The sequence below is a fragment of the Rhinoraja longicauda genome, chromosome 32 (genome assembly GCF_053455715.1).
Source record: "Rhinoraja longicauda isolate Sanriku21f chromosome 32, sRhiLon1.1, whole genome shotgun sequence".
Classification (NCBI taxonomy): Eukaryota; Metazoa; Chordata; class Chondrichthyes; order Rajiformes; family Arhynchobatidae; genus Rhinoraja; species Rhinoraja longicauda.
The window spans coordinates 6,059,092-6,081,442 of NC_135984.1; the positions used below are offsets into that span (position 1 = coordinate 6,059,092).

A 22,351-nucleotide genomic window follows, 5' to 3' on the forward strand; every position below is an offset into this window, starting at 1 on the left:
AATTTATCAATCAATTAGAAACCCAGAAGGAAATACTATCTTTTTAAAATGTGCCTTGATTTTCAGATTATTGGTTGGAGATGCAGAAAAAAGCAGGAACTGTCAGAAATAAACAGACAGAGGTTGAGAATCCACTTACCTACACTTTTTGGTTCTGTTGGAGATTTCTTTGTGGAACTGCTTTCCTCTTCACATCTGAAGTGTAAAGATGTGTGAGGGTAAGCAATTGGCATGAAGTGATTTAATTTAGACTTTAGAGACACGGCACAATACAGGCCCCCCCGGCCCACGCTGACCAGTGATTACCCACCCACAGCGTACAGTGAAAACGTCAAGAAATCAGCTGCCATTCATTAACACGTTGAACTTTCTCTTGCTTTAAACTTACTGTTCATTGGGATCTGGATGCAGTTCTTCACACTAAGAAAAATCAAATAGAAAGACAATGTTGAGCAGTTATTGAACTAAAAATGGGATGTCAACACAGCTGCAGAACCTTCAGTGTCTTCAGTATAGTTTAGTTTAGAGATACTGTTATGGAAACAGACCCACACCGAACAGCGATCCCTGTACACTATCCTACACTAAGGACAATTTACAATTCTTATCAAAGCCAATTAACCTACAAACATGTACGTCTTTGGAATGTGGGAGGAAACTGGAACACCCGGAGAAAACCCATGCAGGTCACAGAGAGAATGTACAAACTCTGTACAGACAGCACCCGTAGTCAGGATCGAACCCGGGTCTCTGGCGCTGTGAGGCAGCAGCTCCACCGTGCCACCCCATAGGTTAGATTAGATTTTAGTTTATTGTCACGTGTGCTGAGGTACAGTGAAAAGCTTTTTTGTTGCGTGCTATCCGGTGGGCAGAAAGATTACAATCGAGCCGTCCACAGTGTACAGATACAGGATAAAGGGAATAATGTTGAGTGCAAGACAAAGTCCAGTACGTTATGATTAAAGACAGTCCGAGCGTCTCCAATGAGTTAGATGGTAGGTCAGGACTGTTCTCTAGTTGAGGATAGGATGGTTGATAAAAGCAGGGAAGAAACAGTCCCTGAAATTGGAGGTATTAATAATTTCCATTCCTTAGTTGCCACGATAGACAATAGACAATAGGTGCAGGAGGAGGCCATTCAACCCTTCGAGCCAGCACCGCCATTCAATGTGATCATGGCTGATCATTCTCAATCAGTACCCTGTTCCTGCCTTCTCCCCGTACCCTCTGACTCCGCTATCCTTAAGAGCTCTATCCAGCTCTCTCTTGAATGCATTCAGAGAATTGGCCTCCACTGCCTACTGAGGCAGAGAATTCCACAGATTCACAACTCTCTGACTGAAAAAGTTTTTCCTCATCTCAGTTCTAAATGGCCTACCCCTTATTCTTAAACTGTGGCCCCTGGTTCTGGACTCCCCCAACATTGGGAACATGTTTCCTGCCTCTAACGTGTCCAACCCCTTAATAATCTTATACGATGTAACTGTTGTAATTGTCATTGATGTAATTGTCATTGTTCAATCTGGGACATAGGACAATAAAAAACAGTGAAAGGGCCGGGTTTCAACAGAATATGGAGCAGGAGTTTACCGAGTTGGTCTTTTCAGTTCTGGGAGAAGACTTCTGGCTTTCAATACTTGTTTCAGATTCTTCCCGGAGTTCGTCTGGAACAAACATATCAATGTTTAAGTGTCGGAAAAAAACTGCAGATGCTGGTAAAATCGAAGGTCGACAAAAAAACGCTGGAGTAACTCAGTGGGTCAGGCAGCATCTCGGGAACCCGCCCCCCTCCCCTGACATCAGTCTGAAGAAGGGTCTCGACCCGAAACGTCGCCCATTCCTTCTCTCCCGAGATGCTGCCTGACCCGCTGAGTTACTCCAGCGTTTTGTGCCGACCTTCAATGTTTACGTGACCCTGCACAACAATAGTAGTACCATTGAGCAGAAAATGGCTGGAATAGAATGCAGAACAAAGCAGCACAGGAACAGGCCTTTCAGAACCACGGACCGGGTGGGCCGAAGGGCCTCTTTCCGCGCTGTATCTCTAAACTAAACTAATCACCCGTTCAATCCCACATGCCGAACACGATGACAAGTTAAATTCATCTCCCCTGCCTGTACATGAACAAGATCCCTCCATTCCCTGCATGTCCATGAGCCTATCTCAAAGCCTGGTAAATGATATCTGCCTCCACCACCATGGCCGCGGACAGCATGTTCCAGGCACCCACCACCTTCGGTGTAAAAATACCCATCCTGCACATCTTTTAACTTTGTCCCTCTCACCTTAAAGCTATGCCCTCTAATCTTGGACATACCCACCCTACCTACGCCTCTTTATACAACACTCTTGGATGCACGCAACAAACTCCACCCCATCTAAGCATTTTGCACCAAGTCAACATGGGGTGATCGCTGGTCGACGTGGACTCGGAGGGCCGGTTTCAGAAGTTGCTGTAGAAAATATTCTGGTATCAGAAAGTATTCTATCGTTACGTTTAGAGATACATCGTGGAAACAGGCCCCATGGCCCAAGCCAACCATCAGCGGCACGGTGGCGCAACAGTAGAGTTGCTGCCTTACAGTGCTTGAGACCCGGGTTCGATCCAGACTACGGGTGCTGTCTGTACGGAGTTTGTACGTTCTCCCCGTGATCTGCGTGGGTTTTCTCCGAGATCTTCGGTTTCCTCCCACACTCCAAAGACGGACAGGTTTGTAGGTTAATTGGCTTGGTATAAATGTAAAAATTGTCCCTAGTGTATGTAGGATAGTGTTAATATGTGGGATTCGCTGGTCAGCGCGGACCCGGTGGGCCGAAGGGCCTGTTTCCACGCTGTAGAAGGGTCTCGACCCGAAACGTCACCCATTCCTTCTCTCCCGAGATGCTGCCTGACCTGCTGAGTTACTCCAGCATTTTGTGAATAAATACCTTCGATTTGTACCAGCATCTGCAGTTATTTTCTTATAATATATCTAAACTAAACTAATCACCCGTTCACACGTGTTATCCCACGTTCTCACCCACACTGGGGGAAATTTACACAGGCCAATTAACCTGCAAACCTGTACGTCTTTGGAATGTGGGAGGAAACCAGAGCACCCGGAGAAAACCCACGTGGTCACAGGGAGAATGTGCAAACTCCGTACAGACAGCACCCGTGGTGATGGGTCAGCTTGGATCTCTGGCGCTGTGAGGCAGTAACTCTACCAGCTGCGCCACTGGTTTCTATCAGCTAATGTTTTTCGTTTTTTTTTGCACTTTATACATGATAAATTCAGCAAACATGATAAGAAATTGGATAAAAACTGGTTCAGTAAAGGAAACGGATATCTCTGCTCTCACTCACCAAAATTCTTGTCATTTTTTTCGGTTAAGTCATCTATCAGGTTCTCCCAAACTGTCTGCAAAAAATGAAACAGGAACCGTTCATAAGTCCATAAGTTCTAGGAGCAGAATGAGGCCATTGAACCCATCAAGTCTACTCTGCCATTCAATCATGGCTGATCTCTCCTTCTCTCTCAACCCCATTCTCCTGCCTTCTCCCCATAACCCGACACCTGCTCAATGTTGCTTCTCCGAACAGCAAAACTCTCTGGAAACCAAACACCTTCTGCTGCCAACACAACGTGTTCTTAAGCTTTTAATTTTTGGCAACAAAAACAAAAGCTGTTCTCTTTCCCTTGCCCTGAACTCAGTTCACCCCCTCAACTTCATGAGAATCGAGCAAAGCAAAGATGACATCAACCCAAAGGAAGAGTTATTGGGAAATACAAGTATAAGTTAAGCCACAGAGTTGCATATGGCCTAACGTAGAGCTTCAGGTGCTGAAAATAAAATGACTTGGAACTGAAGATAGAAGATTATAGATAAGGTAGACATTCAGAACATTATTCCTGGAGTGGAAACGTCAAGGACTAAAGATATGACTTTAAGGCGGTGCTGGCTCGAAGGGCCAAATGGCCTCCACCTGCACCTATTTTCTATGTTTCTAAGGCGAGAGGGGCAGAGGTTAAAAGAGATGGTAAGTTTAGTTCACAGATGTCTGTGGCAATGAATTCCGCAGATTCACCACCTTCTGACTGAAGAAGTTCCTCCTCATCTCAGAGGTCATAAGGGATAGTAGAATTAGGCCATTCGGCCCATCAAGACCACTCCGCCATTCAATCATGGTTGATTTATCTCTCCCTCTGCACCCCATTCTCCTGCCTTCTCCCCATAACCTTTGACACCCGTCTCCTTTCTAAAGGTACGCCCTTTTATTCCTAGGCTGTGGCCTCTGGTCCTAGACTCTCCCACTAGTGGAAACATCCTCTCTATAACCACTCTATCTGGGCCTATCACTATTCGGTAGGTTTTAATGAAGACTCCTCCTCATTGTTCTAAACTCCAGCGAGTACAGGCCCAGTGCCTTCAAACGCTCAACATACGTTAACCCAGTCATTTCTTGAGATCATTCTCGTAAACCTCCTCTTGACCTTCTCCAACGCCAACACATCCTTCCTCAGATATGTGGGCCAAAACTGTCCACAATACTCCAAATGCAGTCTGACTAATGCCAGCATTACATCCTGTTTTTATATTCTAGTTCCTCTCAAAATAAATGCTTGCGTTGCATTTGCCTTTATTTCGAGTCTGGGATTTTAGTTTAGTTTAGAGATACGGTGCGGAAACAGGTCCTTTGGCCCACCGGGTCCATGCCGGCCAGCGATCCCAGCATATTAACACTATCCCACTAGGGACAATTTTTACATTTACCAAGCCAGCAAATCGACCTACAATCTTGTACGTCTTTGGAGTGTGGGAGGAAACCGAATATCTCGGAGAAAACCCACGCAGGTCACGGGGAGAACGTGCAAACTCCGTACAGACAGCACCTGTAGTCGGGATTGAACCCGGGTCTCCGGCGCTGCATTCGCTGTGAGGCAGCAACTCTACCGTTGCGCCACCGTGCCGCCCTTAGTTAACAAAGGGCAGCGGGCTGCATTTTCCACCCTCGGATACAGCCCCGGGCAGTTCAGAACCTACCTGGCTGTTCTCCCCTCCTCCCTCTCGCGCGGGCTCTTCTCCTTCCACAGACTCGAGGTCCGTATCAGACACCACCTCAGGCACGGGGCTGTTGGCTCCACTCACCACCGGCGCCACCATGCTGCGTGGGGCCAGGTGGGAAAACACGTGTAAAGACTGGGCCTTTGCTCACGACATGTACAAGTGAGAGACAGCGACAAGAGACACAGAAACAAGGACACAGCAGTGGGGAGGACCACAGATTAAAGAGTAAAATCTCTCGCCTTCTTCACGCCCTTTAGACTTTAGAGATTCAGCGCGGACACAGACTCTTCGGCCCTCTGGGCCCGTGCTGACCAGCCATACCCATCACAATAGCACTACCCTACACACACACACACTAGGGACAATTTGCGGGCAAATGAGACTAGCTTAGATTTGACTTTACTTTAGACTTTAGAGAGACAGCATGGAAACAGGCCCTTCGGCCCAACGACTCCGCACCGACCAGCGATCCCCGCACACTAGCACTATCCCACACACACACTAGGGACAATTTACAATTTTTAACCAAAGTCAATTAACCTTCAAACCCGCACATCTTTGGAGTGTGGAAGGAAACCGTAGCACCCGGAGAAAACCCACACGGTCACTAGGAGAACGTACAAACCCTGTACAGGCAGAACCCATAACCAGGATGGAACCCGAGTCTCTGGTGCTGTAAGGCAGCAACTCTACTGCTGTGTCACTGTGCAGCCCCTGATTGTGACAGGTTAGCGTGGTTGAGCTAACCTCCAGCTCTAGTTGTGCTGAAGGGTGTGTTCCCATGCTGCTGCAACAATCTACGCCTCTACTAGGATACACCACTGGAGAATGATTCGGGTTCACTTGCCTGGAACTGTGTTTCTTGCGTGTCGTTTCGCAGTTACCTGTGAAAATGGAACACTGTCAGTCAGCTGGGAGTTCCTGCAACTTCTCCCCTCTCCCATCGGGCAAGAGATATATATACAAGTGTGAAAACACACGCCTCCAGATTCAGGGACAGTGTCTTCCCAGCTGCTATCAGGCAACTGTACTGATTGAGAGTGATCAGCCATGATCACATTGAATGGCGGTGCTGGCTCGAAGGGCCGAATGGCCTCCTCCTGCACCTATTGTCTATTGAACCATCCTCTCACCGACTAGAGAGCGGTCCTGACCTCCCATCCACCTCATTGGAGAGCACGGAAGTTTCTTTAATTGGACTTTACCTCACACTAAACCATCTATACACGGTGGACTGTTTGATTGTTATCATGTATCGTCTTTACGCTGACTGGATAACATGCAATAAAAAAGCTTTTCACTGTACCTCGGCACACGTGACAATAATACTGAACTAAATCATCTCTCTCTCCTCCTCGTGATGCCCCTTAAAATCTTACACCTATGTGGAGGTGTTCAGACACCTGTTCTAAAGTCCGCCTTTACCTTGGTGTCAATGATGGGCTCATACACTAACACTACCCTTTCAATGTTTCGGGTTGAGACCCTTCTTCAGAGAAGGGTTCAGGCATCTGTTCTAAAGTCAAACCGATTCCTTTTCTCCAGAGATGCTGCCCGACCCGCTGAATTACTCCAGCTTTTTTTGTGTCTATCTTCAGAGAAAATGCAAGTACCTTTTTTCTTCACTTCCTCTTGAATCTCAATTCGCTGATCCTGCAGTGCCGTGATATCGCTTCCGCCCACTTGACAGAGGTCAATGCCTCTCCGGTTCACTATTAAGGCATAGTTCGGGTAACCCGCTGACAAGAGACCTTTAGCACAGAAGTAATGGCCCTGGAGAGAGTAAAAGAAGACATCAAGCTCAGAAGATTTAATTTAGTTCAGTTCAGAGATACAGTGCATAAACAGGCCCTTTGGCCCACCGGGTCCATGCCGACCAGCGATCCCTGTACAAGACCACCATCCTACACGCACCAGGGACAAATTACATGTACTCCAAGCCAATTAACCTACAAACCTGCACGTCTTTGGAGTGTGGGAGGAAACCGGAGATCCGGAGAAAACCCACGCAGGTCACGGGGAGAACGTACAAACTCCGTACAGACAAGCACCTGCAGTCAGGATGGAACCCGGGTCTCTGGCGCTGTGAGGCAGCAACTCTACCGCTGTGCCACCGACCAAGCCTCCATGGGAGGGGGAAGGTCACTGGGGGGGGGGGGGGGGGGGGGAGGAAAACGTCCAAATGGCAGTTTTACACTTAGCAACAGGACAGTGTTTTAATTAGATGGATTACCGCTGGTACATCGGGCACATCTGACATTTTTTATTAAGGAGAGAGATGGTTATTGACTTCAGGAAGCATGATGGAGCATTAATGGTGCCTGAGTGGAAATGGTTGAGAGCTTCAAGTTCCTTGGTGTTAATATGACCAAGGACCTGTCCTGGACCAGCCACACTGATGCAGCAAGCGAGAAGATCCACCAACGCCTCTACTTCCTGAAGTGACTGCAGCAATTCAGCACGACTCCAGTGGCTCTTACAAACCTCTACAGATGCTACTTAGGAAGCACACTGTCAGATCGCATCACAGCTCGGTTTGGGAACAATATTGTCAAGTTGGAAAGGGTACAGAGGAGATCTATGTTGCCAGGACTCGAGGGTCTGAGCTGTAGGGAGAGGTTGAGCAGGCTAGGATTCTATTCCTTGGAGCGCAGGAGGATGAGGGATGAAATTATAGACGTGTATAAAACTGTGAGAGGAATAGATTGGGTAAAGGCACAGAGTCTCTTGCCCAGAGTAGGGGAATCGAGAACCAGAGGTCATAGGTTTAAGGTGAGGGGGGAAAGATTTAACAGAAGCCCGAGGGGTAACTTTTTTTACACAAAGGATGGTGGGTGTATGGAATGAGCTGCCGGAGGATGGAGTTGAGGCGTGGAGTATCACAACGTTTAAGAAAGAATTAGACAGGTACAGATGCTCCCCGGCTTACGATGTTTCGGCCTGCGATAGTTTGACTTTGCGATGGTGCAAATGGCAGCGACCCGTAGCGAGCCGCCACTCGCTTCCGGCCACGTGATCGCGTGTTTTTAATGCATTTCAACTTACGATACTTTTGGTTTCCGACGGGTTTCTCGGAACGGAACCCCATCGGAAAGTTGAGGAGTACCTGTGCATGGATAGGACAGGTTTGGAGGGATATGGGCCAAACGCAGACGTGTGGGACATGTGTAGATGGGACATGTCGGTCGGTGTGGGCAAGTTGGGCCGAAGGGCTCGTTTTCCACACTGTATCACTCCATGACTAAGGGGTGGGCCATTTAGAACGGAGATGAGGAAAAACTTTTTCAGTCAGAGAGTTGTGAATCTGTGGAATTCTCTGCCTCAGAAGGCAGTGGAGGCCAATTCTCTGAATGCATTCAAGAGAGAGCTAGATAGAGCTCTTAAGGATAGTGGAGTCAGGGGGTATGGGGAGAAGGCAGGAACGGGGTACTGATTGAGAATGATCAGCCATGATCACATTGAATGGCGGTGCTGGCTCGAAGGGCCGAATGGCCTACTCCTGCACCTATTGTCTATTGACTCTAAGCAAAAATAATCAACTATAAGGAAGTCACTGACCTTAAAGTAATCAGGCTTTAGCAAGGCAGCTCGAATGCTATCCAGGATGGCCAATCTGACAGAAGAGGAAAAGAATGTCATGGAGGTGTAAGAGACCTTTCAATCCTGAAAGAAAAACTCTGAAGTCCCGACTGGAAGATCTGACCCTGTCCCAGCCGCACTCCTAAAGGCACGGGTATTTCCTTCAACTGCTGCTGACAAGGGCAAGAGCTGCCGTGGTTGTAGGGCGTGACATTTACAACCAGGCAGAAGGTTCTGGAAATCACAGATGTACAGGACCACCACCAACTTTCACCTCCTTTAATCCGGACAAAATTACGAGAGCGCCCTTGAAATCTTCCCCACCCCCCCCCCCCCCCGGAAGAGTCAGGGGTTCTGAGGAGAAGGCAGGAGGATGAGGCTCAGAGGGAAAGATGGGTCAGCCTTGATTGAATGGCAGAGTAGACTTGATGGGCTGAATGGCCTCATTCTCCACGAACGTATGAACAGATGACCCTGAGATTGGATGTAAATTGGATTGGAGTCTGGGCAGTTCATGACTCGAACACAACTGGTAATGATGCTCAGTAATGTGTCACACTGCAGGTCCATTTGCATCAGTCTGCACCGTCAATACAGGGATAACCTTGCCAAAGTCTGTCCTGATAAATCGAAGCATAAAGATCGCCCACGCAGTACAAGGAGAATGGTGCACACCATGACTCACCGGTGATCATTCAGCTGCAGGTAGCAATAGGCCCGTCGACAATACAAGTGATGATTATAGGGGCTGCAAGAGGAGAGAGAGGGTGATGAGGCATTCCAGTTATTGCTGGTACATAGAGTCACACAGCGTGGAACCAGGCCTGTCTGCCGGCCGATATGTCCCAGCTACACTAGTCCCACCTGCTCGCATTCGGCCCATATCCCTCCTAAGCTGTCCTATCCATGCACCTGTCTAACTGTTTCTTAATCGTTAGGATAGTCCCAGCCTCAACTACCACCCCTGGCAGCTTGTTCCATACACCCACCACCCTTTGTGTGAAAAAGTTATCCCTCAAATTCCTATTAAATCTTTCCCCTTCACCTTGAACCTATGTCCTCTGGTCTTTGATTCACCTACTCTGAGCAAGACTGTGCATCTACCCACAAAATGCTGGAGTAACTCAGCAGGTCAGGCAGCATCTCAGGAGAGAAGGAATGGGTGACGTTTCGGGTCGAGACCCTTCTTCAGACTGAAGAAGCGTCTCGACCCGAAACGTCACCCATTCCTTCTCTCCTGAGATGCTGCCTGACCTGCTGAGTTACTCCAGCATTTTGTGAATAAATACCTTCGATTTGTACCAGCATCTGCAGTTATTTTCTTACACTACCTGTGCATCTACACGATCTATTCCTCTCATGATTTTATACACTTCAATAAGATTGCTCCCTCATCCTCCTGCACTCGTAGGTAAAGAATCCCAGCCTACTCAACCTCTCCCTGAAGCTCAAACCCTCTAGTCCTGGCGACATCCTCGTAAATCTTCTCTGTACCATTCCCAGCTTGGCCACATCTCCATGCAACATCCATGACCCATCGGGGCCCGAGGCTGGGCGAGGAAGGTTGAGTCTCCTGTCACACGGAGTCGAGAGGGGGGCGGGGGGCAGCCGGGGGGTGTCGAGAGTGTGGGGGGGGCCCAGCCAAGGGCCGTCGAGAGTGTGGGGGGGGGGGGGGGGGCCCAGCCGGGAGCCATCAAGAGTGAGGAAGGATGCAGTCAGGGGGCGTCGGGAGTGAGGGGGGTCCAGCTGATGGCCATCAAGAGTGAGGGGGGGCCCAGCCAGGGGCCGACGAGAATGAGGGAGGACCCAGCCAGGGGCCGACGAGAGTGAGGGAGGACCCAGCCAGGGGGGCCGCCAGGTGCCTGGTTCGCGGCTGTGAGCAGAAGATAAAACCGTTCAAGTTACCTTTCGTAACTTTATCGGCACCAGGACCGTGCCGACTCTTGCGTACAGTCTAGGCGAGGTCTGCTGTACGAGTTTACCGGGTTTGTGCGCAACACAAAGCATTTGACTGCCAACGGTGGCGGTGCAGGTACCTGGTTTCCAGCGCCTTGCTGTAGGTGAGGATGGCCGCTGCAAATTCACTGATGTTCACCGAGTCCTCGCCTTTCCACTGAAGATGCTCAATCTTCTAATGACAAAGCAGACAAGATCCCTGTGAAGTTAACTCCTCCAATCCAGGTTCCCCAGCCTACAATACACCAGCATATCCAAGGACGAGACGCACCCCGGCCCACTCCCTCGTTCCCCCCCCCCTCCCTTCAGGCAAAAAGTATAGCCGTGTGAAAACGCACACCTCCAGATTCAGGGAAGGTTCCGTTTCTTCCCAGCTTCTATCAGGCAACTGAACCATCCTACAAAACAACCGGAGCAAAGTGCTGAACTAATATCCACTTCATTGGAGACCCTCGGACTATCTTTAATTGGACTTTACTGGCTTTATCTTGTACTAAACGTTCTTCACGTTAGTCCCATCATAGTGTCTGTACACTGTGGACGGCTCGATTGCAATTGTGTAAAGTCTTTCCGCTGACTGGTTAGCACGTGACAAAAGCTTCTCACTGTACCTCCGTACACGTGACAATAAACTAAACTCAAACTCAAACTATGTATATAAAATGATGAGAGGCAAGGATAGGGTAGGCAGTCCGAACCTTGCTCACCAGGACACTACAGGGCATAGCTATACGGTGAGAGGGGAACGTTTAATGGAGATGTGTAGGGCAAGGTTTTAACGCACAGAGAGTGATGGGGGACCTGGAATGCATTGCCAGGGGTGGTGGGGGACCTGGAACGCATTGCCAGGGGTGGTGGGGGAGTGAGATACGATATGATAGTGGCGTTTAAGAGGCTTTTAGACTGGCACGTGGAAGTGCAGGGAATAGTGGGATATGGATCATGTACAGGCAGATGAGATCAGTTTAACTTGGTATCAAAGGTAGACACAAAATGCTGGAGTAACTCAGCGGGTCAGGCAGCATCTCAGGAGAGAAGGAATGGGTGACGTTTCGGGTCGAGACCCTTCTTCAGTACGAGCCGCAGGCTGCTGCAGGGGCCTCCTCCCTCGCCCTCGACCGGCTCGGCCCATCAGCCCACATCCCTCTCCTCTCCTCTCCCGCCCGCATCTGTGTCCCAGGAGCCGACCTTGCAGGCGCAGGAGACAACACCTCGGTCCCGCTCCTACCGGCCCACCCCTCTTCTATATGGAGAGTGGGGAGAACAGGGGTAACAGCGGCTCTCTGGTGACCAATGTGACATACACATGGCAAGGATGAAGCACTGTGTAGGAATGAACTTCTTCAGAAGGGTCTCGACCCAAAACGTCACCTATTCCTTTTCTCCAGAGATGCTGTCCGACCCGCTCAGTTATTCCAGCTTTAGGACTAGAGCCTAGGACTAGAGGTCACAACCTTAGAATTAAAGGACGTTTTTTTAGGAAGGAGACGAGGAGAATTTTCTTTAGTCAGAGGGTGGTGAATCTGTGGAATTCTTTGCCACAGAAGGCTGTGGTGGCCAAGTCAGTGGATATTTTTAAGGCAGAGATAGATAGATTCTTAATTAGTGCGGGTGTCAGAGGTTAAGGGGAGAAGGCAGAAGAATGGGGTTAGGAGGGAGAGATAGATCAGCCATGATTGAATAGAGGAGTAGACTTGATGGGCCGAATGGCCTAATTCTGCTCCTATCCTTATGGGCTTTATGTGTTGGATCTGAGGATGCAGCACTGTTCCCTGACGTATACGTACACGATGAAGCACCAAGGCACTTACTTGGTTATTGCATTCACAATTACGTTCAAAATCATTGAGCAGAGAATCCCCCTCGTCCGCAAATTTCTTTATATAGTCTGCAACTAAACAGAGGAAAACAGCACAGAGTTATATATAGCAACGTGACGTGCCGTGGTTCTGGATAAGACGGTATACTTGGAAAAGAACAAACGATACGTTCTCAGAATACTGAACAACAAACTGTGCCCACTTTGCCTTAAATAATGTGAACTCCTGCAGTTCAGTTGGTAAAAGCAATGTTCAGTCATCAGGGCGAGATTACTGCAAGCATATGGACCAGAGAGTTCCCTGCACAGTTTCCAGCCGGGTAAAACTCTGGCAAATGGATCTCCATCTGTGCAAATGCAAGGTCATTTACTCCAGACCTGCCGTTCACATTACACGCTCAGTAGCAAAAATGTAGAAACAGGCGCGTCAGAAAGACCAAATCATGCACGAGTACCAAACACAGTCAACAAACGTTACCAGAACCCTGGCCTTCGTGCCCAGGGCCAAAAGAGAGGGCAGGTAAATTGTGTGTGAAGGAACAGCAGATGCTGGCTTACACTGAAGATAGATGCAATATGCCAGAGTAACTCAGCGGGACAGGCAGCATCCCTGGGGAGAAGGAATAGGTGACTTCACCTCGCCGATTCTATGACCAAAATAGTGCACACCAACAAAAGCCAAAACAAAAGGTGGCGCAGCGGTAGAGTTGCTGACTTACAGCGCCAGAGACCCAAGTTCGATCCTGACTAAGGGTACTGGTCCGAACAGAGTTTGTACCTTCTCCCTGTGACCAGCGGGGGTTTTCTCCGGGCGCTCCGGTTTCCTCCCACACTCCAAAGACGTACAGGTTAGCAGGTTAATTGGCTTATGGTAATTTGTAAGATTGTCCCCGAAATGGAGGCTAGTACTAGTGTACGGAGTGATTGCCAGTCGGCGCGGACTCGATGGGCCAAAGGGCCCGTTTCCGCGCTATAGCTCCAAAGTCTAAATGGTTTCTGGTGGCGCCAACACAGGACGTTTGTGGGGGCCTTGGAAAGAGTGCAGAGGTTTAACAGAATGACGCCTGGACTAGAGCGCATTAGATACAGGGTAAGGTTGGACACACTTTGGAACACCATAGGTTGCGGGGTGACCTGATAGAGGTGTATAAAATGATGGGACACATATTTAGGGTAGATGGCTGGAACCTCTTTCCCCTGGATGAGAATCTGAAATGCTATAGCTTTCTGGGAGGGGCAAAATTCAAAGGCAATGTACGGCTGAAGTATTGTGTACACAGAGTATATATTATACTCATATATAATATAACAGCAAGCAGGTCGGGTGATGGGAATGCTGGAATGCGCTGCCAGGAGGAGTTGTGGAGTTGGACATGATAGTGATGTTTGGAGAATTCTGAATATGCAGGTAAAGATTATGTGCTGGCGTGAAGAGGTTAATAAGAAACGTCACCTATCCTCATCCTCCAGAGACGCTGTCTGGCCCCTTGAGTTACTCCAGCACTTTGTGCCCTTTTACTGTAAGCCAGCATCTCTTAGATCCTTGTTTCTACAGGTACGAGTTGGTCTTGGTATCATATTAGACACAGACCTGGTGGGCCGAAGGGCCTGTTCCTGCACTGTACTGTTGTATGGACACAGAATGCTGGAGTAAAACTCAGCACGGCAGGCAGCTTCTCTGGAGAGAAGAAATGGGTGACGTTTCGGGTCGAGACCGAAACGTCACCCATTCTTTCTCTCCAGAGACGCTGCCCGTCCCGCTGAGTTACTCCGGCATATTGTGTCTATCTTCGGGTCAAACCAGCATCTGCAGTTCCTTCATACACTGTACTGTTCTATGTTTTATTTCACTAATGTAAACTTAGTCTGCAGTGAGTCAGATCTAAAGTGAACTGTGGTGTGCAACAATGGAATCTCAAAGGGCAATTACTTTTTAATGTAGTAACTCAGCGGGACAGGCAGCATCTCTGGAGAGAAAGAACGGGTGACATTTCGGGTCGAGACTCTTCTTCAGACTGAATAAACGTCACCCATTGCTTCCCTCCAGGGATGCTGTCTGTCCCGCTGAGTTACTCCAGCAATTTGTGTCTATCTTCGGTTCAAACCAGCATCTGCAGTTCCTTCCTACACCTGTCCTTCATCGTCGCGGAGAGCCGCACTTACAGTGGGCAAGTAGTATTGTAAGCGCTGTGTCCTTCTGCAGATCTGTCCAGCGGGGGGCGATGTTGTCGATGGGAATCTGCTTTATTAACGGCTTAGCACAGCAGATAATCTCCTTCAGCTCAGCATCATCCTGGTGGGAAAGTAGAAAGGCACTGTCAATGTTTACACAAGAACTACTCGCTGGAAATACTGAGCTGACCACAAAGCACCTGCGGAGAAAGAAAGAGGGTCAAGGTCTCAAGTGATCTTTCGTTTACGATTGACGACAATAGACAACAGACAATAGGTGCAGGAGGAGGCCATTCGGCCCTTCGAGCCTGTACGCACCGCCATTCAATGTGATCATGGCTGATCATTCTCAATCAGTACCCCGTTCCTGCCTTCTCCCCATACCCCCTGACTCCGCTATCCTTAAGAGCTCTATCTAGCTCTCTCTTGAATGCATTCAGAGAATTGGCCTCCACTGCCTTCTGAGGCAGAGAATTCCACAGATTCACAACTCTCTGACTGAAAAAGTTTTTCCTCATCTCAGTTCTAAATGGCCTACCCTTTATTCTTAAACTGTGGCCCCTTGTTCTGGACTCCCCCAACATTGGGAACATGTTTCCTGCCTCTAACGTGTCCAACCCCTTAATAATCTTATACGTTTATAAGATAATCTTATACGTTTATATGACTGTAGATTCTCCCTGATTGGGAATACGTTTCGCTCCACTCATATATAATAGACAGCAAGCAGGTCGGGTGATGGGAATGCTGGAAGTGTGTGTCTGAGTAATGCGTGTTTGCATGTCAATGCGTGTGTGCGCGCACGCACGTGCCCAGTGTGTGTTTGCATGTCTGTGCATGTTTGTGTGTCTATGCTTGTGTGGGTGCGTGTCTGCATGCGTGTGTGCAGGTGCGTGTCTGCACAAGGAGGAAGAATGTCCTGCCCGGCTACTTATGTGATCGTTCAAAGACGTACAGGTTTGTAGGTTAATTGGCCTTTGGTAAAACTGTAAATTGTCCCAAGTGTGTGGACAATAGTGTTAGTGTGCAGGGACCACTGGCCGGCGTGGACTCGGTGGGCCGAAGAGCCTGTTTCCGCTCCGTATCTCTGATCTAAACTAATCTAAACACCCAAATAGACTTCCAGGGATTTAGACATAAAATAGCTAATACAAACAGAGACACCAAGTGCTGGAGTAACTTAGCGGGCCAGGCAGCATCTCTGGATATCCTGAGATGCTTTTTTTTTGCACATCTTTCATTCATTGTTCTTTATCTCTCTACATCACCATCTATATCTCTCGTTTCCCTTATCCCTAACCAGTCTGAAGAAGGGTCTCAACCCGAAACGTCACCCATTCCTTCTCTCCAGAGATGCTGCCTGTCCCGCTGAGTTACTCTAGCTTTTTGTGTCTTTCTTCGGATTAAATCTGCAGTTCCTTCTTACACATCTCTGGATAAGTGACGTTTCGGGTCGGGACTCATCTTCGAAGCCCAGGTCAAGAGTCTCGACCTGAAACGTCACCTCTCCATGTTCTCCACAGAGGCTGCCTGACCCACTGAGTTACTCCAGCACTTTGCGTCCTTTATTGTAAGTCAGCATCTGCTGTTCCTGGTTTCACCAAATACCTCACACAGTTTGACATAAAATGGATGATACGCCATGCACTGTGGCAATGTGGGGGGAAAAGTACGACTGCAAACAGATCACCATGGCAACACTGGCAAAACTCTCCCATTGCCAACTAGCTGAAATCTTCGTTGAGATGGAAACAGGGTTTTGTCATCTGTTAAAGACCACAATATAAATTTAAATCAGCGTGATTAATAGAATAATTAGATTATGACAAGCCATGTTTGCGCAATGAATGTATTGCCACACTAAACGACATAATTAACAGCAGACAATCCCATTAGGGGCAATGGATAGTTTAGTAAAGGAAAGCTGCTGGATGTCACTTGCCTCAGGAACTTTGGAAAGTTACAGCAAAGAATGTAGAACAGTACAGAAAATAGACACAAAAAGCTGGACTAACTCAGCGGGTCAGACAGCATCTCTGGAGAGAGGGAATAGGTGACGTTTCGGGTTGAGACCCTTCACTTCAGTTCAATAAACAATAGACAATAGGTGCAGGAGGAGGCCATTCGGCCCTTCGAGCCAGCACCGCCATTCAATATGATCATGGCTGATCATTCTCAATCAGTACCCCGTTCCTGCCTTCTCCCCATACCCCCTGACTCCGCTATCCTTAAGAGCTCTATCCAGCTCTCTCTTGAATGCATTCAGAGAATTGGCCTCCACTGCCTTCTGAGGCAGAGAATTCCACAGATTCACAACTCTCTGACTGAAAACATTTTTCCTCATCTCAGTTCTAAATGGCCTGCCCCTTATTCTTAAACTGTGGCCCCTTGTTCTGGACTCCCCCAACATTGGGAACATATTTCCTGCCTCTAACGTGTCCAACCCCTTAATAAACTTATACGTTTCGATAAGATCTCCTCTCATCCTTCTAAATTCCAGTTCAGTTTAGTTTCCTCAGACTGTGAGTCAAGGGAAAGGGTGACGAGAGATATAGACGGTGGTAGAGAACAAATGAATGAAAGATATGCTAAAAAAGTAAGGACGTTAAAGGAAACGGTCCATTGTTGGCTGTGGGCTGGGTGAAGTGGAGTTATAACAGACAATGAAACTCACCAAGACGACAGTGAAACTAGTACAATGACTTGGGTGGGGGAGGGACGGACAGAGAGGGGATGCAAGGGGTTACTTGAAGTTAGAGAAATCAGCATTTATACCCAAGGTAGACACAAAATGCTGGAGTAACTCAGCGGGTCAGGCAGCATCTCTGGAGAGAAGGAATGGGTGACGTTTCGGGTTCCTTCTCTCCCGAGATGCTGCCTGACCCGCTGAGTTACTCCAGCATGTTGTGTCTACCTTCGATGTTAACCAGCATCTGCAGTTTTTTTCCCCTCAGCCTTTGTACCGCTGGGTTGTAAGCTGCCCAAGCAAAATATGAGGATCTGCAGTTCCTTCCTACACATTAGAACAGTACAGCACAGGAACAGGCCCTTCGGCCCTACAACATGATGCCAAGACCAACTCTTATCTGCCTGCACATAATCCACATCTCTCCATTCCCTGCATGTCCATGTGCTTGTCTAAACGTCTCTTAAATGCCACTTTACTCTCTGCCTCCACCACCACCCCGGCAATGTGTTCCAGGCACCCACCACTCTGTGTAAAGGACTTTTACACAAAGGAGGCCATTCAGCCCATTGAGCGAAGGCCAATGCAGGCTGACCCCACTTCCCAGCTATCAATCATAGAGTACTCAGCCAAGTTTCTAGTTAAATGTTTCTAAATGTTAAATAAGATTTTTGCCTCCACCACCCTCTCAGATCCTTCCCACCCTCTCAACTCCCTTAAAAACTATCCACCTTCACCTTGCTTCTATCAGACTTGCCACTGAAGCCTCTGCAAACAAAGGAAGACAATCCTCCCTGTTTACACTTCCATGATTAAAGAGAATTGATTGAAAGATGCAGCATGACAACGGGCCCTTCGGCCCACTGAGTCCACGCCGTCCAATCACCCAATCACACTGAGTCAGAAGAAGGGTCCCAACCCGAAACGTCACCCATCCTTTCTCTCCAGAGACGCTGAGTTACTCCAACATTTCATGCCTGTCACCCATTCACACAAGCTCTGTTATTCTACTTTCGCATCCACTCCCCACACATTAGATTTCATCATCGGCGGTCACTTGAAGCGAGTGTGACTGTCCTCTCCATAGGGTCGGACGCCTGTGCGTGACTTTGTTTAACGTGGGGAGACTGGTGCACAGACAGCCACCACACGGTCCTTGGCAGATCTGGGTCAGGATCCAGTGGCGTGGAGTCCAAAACGACCGGGGACCCTTTTCTGCTGCAGCCTTCATCCGTCTGCCTTCCCAGCCGTTGTGACGCTCCACTAAAGTCAGCCATCATCCTCCCCCTGTTCCACCATTCAGGTCTTGGTACATTAGATTTATAGGCCACTCAACCTATAAATCCGCACGCCTTTAGGATGTAGGAAGAAAACGAAGCACCTGGAGGAAACCCACGCGGTCATAGGAAGAACATGCAAACTCCACACACAGACAGGGGTTGGACACGTTAGAGGCAGGAAATATGTTCCCAATGTTGGGGGAGTCCAGAACAAGGGGCCACAGTTTAAGAATAAGGGGTAGGCCATTTAGAACTGAGATGAGGAAAAACCTTTTTCAGTCAGAGAGTGGTGAATCTGTGGAATTCTCTGCCTCAGAAGGCAGTGGAGGCCAATTCTCTGAATGCATTCGAGAGAGAGCTGGATAGAGCTCTTAAGGATAGCGGAGTCAGGGGGTGTGGGGAGAAGGCAGGAACGGGGTACTGATTGAGAATGATCAGCCATGATCACATTGAATGGCGGTGCTGGCTCGAAGGGCCGAATGGCCTCCTCCTGCACCTATTGTCTATTGTCTATTGTCTATTGACAGCAGCCGAGGTCAGGATGGAACCCAGGTCTCTGGCGCTGTGAGGCAGCAACTCTACCAGCTGCACCACTATGTTGACCTTAATGCTCTACGTGACAGTGTGCTTTATTGGGACGGAAGATTTGGAATTGTGTTTCTTCCACCCCTGCTCCCATCTCTTCTCCACCCACTCCTGCTTTGGATGAGTCGACTACTTTCTCCATCTCCAGTTTCACACACATCCAGACAGGTATATCCTACACACCGCTGAAAAGTGGCTGATAGAAAGGGCTCCCATTCACCTCTGCATCCTTTGTCTCTCACCTTTGTTTGTTCAAAGGTCTTCAGAAGGGCAGCGACAAACCTGTTATGATTCTGAAATAGAACCAGAGAAGAGAATGAGGCTAAAGATGTGCAAGGTTTCAACTGCTAAACTCCTAAACGCTACAGCTTTGGACTGGCTAATGCTCGCTCTGCCCCTCGCCCATTTAACCACCCCGCCCAACACCCCACCCACCACACCATAGACGTTCATTGTTGAGATTAGTGTTGTGTCGTGTTCAACAGCCTGATGGTTGTTGGGAAGATGCTGCTCTGAGACTTGGTGGTCAGCACTGACCATCTTGAATGTATCGCCATGGGATCTCTTCCATCCACTTACAACAAGCGGTTTTACTGATGTGCCCAAAAGCCACGGTGGAGCAGCGGTAGAGTTGCTGCCTTACAGCGAATGCAGCGCCAGAGACCCGGGTTCGATCCCGATTACGGGTGCTGTCTGTACGTTCTCCACGTGACCTGCGCAGGTTTGTAGGTTAATTGGCTTGGTGTAAGTGTAAATTGTCCCTACCACACCACACAACACAAAAGTTCCTTTGAAGGGGCTACTGGGTGGTCTGTCATCATCGCCTGGGTGGGCTGCAATCCAATAGTATGAACATTAAATGTCCCTTTTACCACATCCCTCCTCCAGTCCCCTTTGCCCATTTCCGTTCCACTGCCCCATCTGGTTTCATCTGACTTCCATCTCTCATTTTAGGACTTTGTTTTTTGGAGTGCAGGAGGATGAAAAGTGATCTCATGGAGAAGTATAAAATCATGGCAGGGCATAGATACCCAGGGTAGGGGAATCAAGAACCCAAGGGCATAGATTTAAGGTGAGGGGGGGAAAGATTTAATTGGAACCTATATGGCAACTCCTAAATAGGGCACCATTTTTCTTACACAAAAGGGTGGTGGGTGTATGGAATGAGCTGTCGGAGATGGTAGTTCAGGCAGGTACTATCACAACATTGAAGAGACATTTGAACAGCTACACGGATAGGATAGGTTTAGAGGGATATGGACCAAATGCAAGCAGGTGGGACTCGTGTAGATGGAGCATGTTGGCAGGTGTGGGCAAGTTGGGCTGAAGGGCCTGCCCCTCACCCCTCCCTTTCTCCTTCGTATAATTGACCATCTTCTCTCTCCTCTCTGTCCCGACACAGGGTCTTGACCTGAACCATTGACAATTCGCTGTCCTGTACCCCCTCCCACCCCTACAATGTTTTGTTCAACATGCGTAAGTTAAGTTCGAGGAGCAGAATTAGGCCATTCACCACATCAATGTGGCGGCACGGTGGCGCAGCGGTAGAGTTGCTGCCTTACAGCGAATGCAGCGCCGGAGACTCAGATTCGATCCTGACTACGGGCGCCGTCTGTACGGAGTCTGTACGTTCTCCCCGTGACCTGCGTGGGTTTTCTCCGAGATCTTCGGTTTCCTCCCACACTCCAAGGACGTACAGGTATGTAGGTTAATTGGCTGGGCAAAATGTAAAAATTGTCCCTAGTGGGTGTAGGATAGTGTTAGTGTGCGGGGATCGCTGGGCGGCACGGACCCGGTGGGCCGAAGGGCCTGTTTCTGCGCTGTACCTCTAAATCTAAAAATCTAAATCTGAATCTAAAATCAAGTCTACCCCGCCATTCAATCATGGCTGATCTATCTCTCCCTCTCAACCCCATTCTCCTGCCTTCTCGCCACAACCCTGACATCCGTGCTGATCAATAATGCGATCCCTCCCCCCCAGCGCCTCCACATTACCAAAGACAGGGAGGTGCAACTTACACATTTCTTCTTCATCTCACCATAAAGTGTCCAGAAGATTTCCATCGTCTGGATCACAGTCAAATCCACCGCTTCGTCTTTGCAATTCCTGCAGGACCAGAAGCAAACACGCTCAATCCAAGTCTCAACCAAACCCCTGGATATTGAGTGCAAAGGCCAAGCAATCCTCGGGTCCTCAGGTGTTCCGCAATGGTCCCATTCCATCCCTCAGCCTTCCCACCCCAGAAGATCAGAAGACATGGGAGCGGGATTAGGCCATTCGACCCGTCGAGGCTGCTCTGCCATTTTGATCATGGCTGATCTTTGCCTCAGCCCCATTCTCCTTCATTCATCCCGTAAGCCGCCCCACCTGCACTGCGCATTGACTGGATGTGTTGAAGGCCTTGTCGTGGAGATGGGGAGAATTCAGACGTCATCCCTACTTCAAGCCCTCTTCCATCTTCTCCAAACTCTGAGTTTGCCGACTCCAGCGGTCAGCTCCTAGGGCGGCCTGCTTACTCCCTACCTACATGGTGGGCACTGACAACTATCCGGCCTGGGGTCTCGGCCATGTCCATGACCGGTAACCACGTCGACATACTTCCAGCTGCTGCAAGATGACCTGGGAGCAGCGCAGAGATGTTGTCTCCAATGTACGAATCATAGAGTCATACAGCGTGGAAGCTGGCCCTTCGGCCCAACTTGCCCATGCTGACCAACATTTCCCTTCTGCACTCGTACCACATGCCTGCGTTTGGCCCATATCCCTCCAAACCCATCCTATCCATGTATTTATCTAAATGTCTCTTAAACATTGTGATAGTACTTGCCTCAACTACCTTCTCCGGCAGCTCATTCCACACGTTAATAACCATATTACTGTTGCAAACAAAAATGTCCTCAGTGCAATTAAAGACAGTCCATATAAGTTTATAGACATGTTCCCAATGTTGGGGGAGTCCAGAACAAGGGGCCACAGTTTAAGAATAAGGGGTAGGCCATTTAGAACGGAGATGAGGAAAAACTTTTTCAGTCAGAGAGTTGTGAATCTGTGGAATTCTCTGCCTCAGAAGGCAGCGGAGGCCAATTCTCTGAATGCATTCAAGAGAGAGCTAGATAGAGCTCTTAAGGATAGCGGAGTCAGGGGGTATGGGGAGAAGGCAGGAACGGGGTACTGATTGAGAATGATCAGCCATGATCACATTGAATGGCGGTGCTGGCTCGAA

At 48.8% G+C, this 22,351-nt stretch overlaps 1 protein-coding gene across 4 annotated transcripts in view; it reads right to left on the reverse strand.

Annotated features, from left to right (window-relative positions):
• The window catches only part of LOC144608787 (E3 ubiquitin-protein ligase DZIP3-like), a 72,473-nt gene that overhangs the window by 38,237 nt on the left and 11,885 nt on the right, over positions 1–22,351 (reverse strand). For all 4 annotated transcript variants that reach the window (XM_078426883.1, XM_078426885.1, XM_078426884.1 and 1 more), the window contains exons 4-17: positions 21,147–21,234; positions 19,370–19,420; positions 14,568–14,697; positions 12,397–12,479; positions 10,666–10,760; positions 9,315–9,377; positions 8,609–8,663; positions 6,664–6,823; positions 5,898–5,934; positions 5,027–5,147; positions 3,348–3,402; positions 1,591–1,664; positions 389–420; positions 140–195 (exon numbers count right to left, since the gene is read on the reverse strand). In XM_078426883.1, coding sequence (XP_078283009.1) covers positions 140–195; positions 389–420; positions 1,591–1,664; positions 3,348–3,402; positions 5,027–5,147; positions 5,898–5,934; positions 6,664–6,823; positions 8,609–8,663; positions 9,315–9,377; positions 10,666–10,760; positions 12,397–12,479; positions 14,568–14,697; positions 19,370–19,420; positions 21,147–21,234 — 1,100 coding nt within the window. The remainder of the gene's footprint in view (positions 1–139; positions 196–388; positions 421–1,590; positions 1,665–3,347; positions 3,403–5,026; positions 5,148–5,897; positions 5,935–6,663; positions 6,824–8,608; positions 8,664–9,314; positions 9,378–10,665; positions 10,761–12,396; positions 12,480–14,567; positions 14,698–19,369; positions 19,421–21,146; positions 21,235–22,351) is intronic.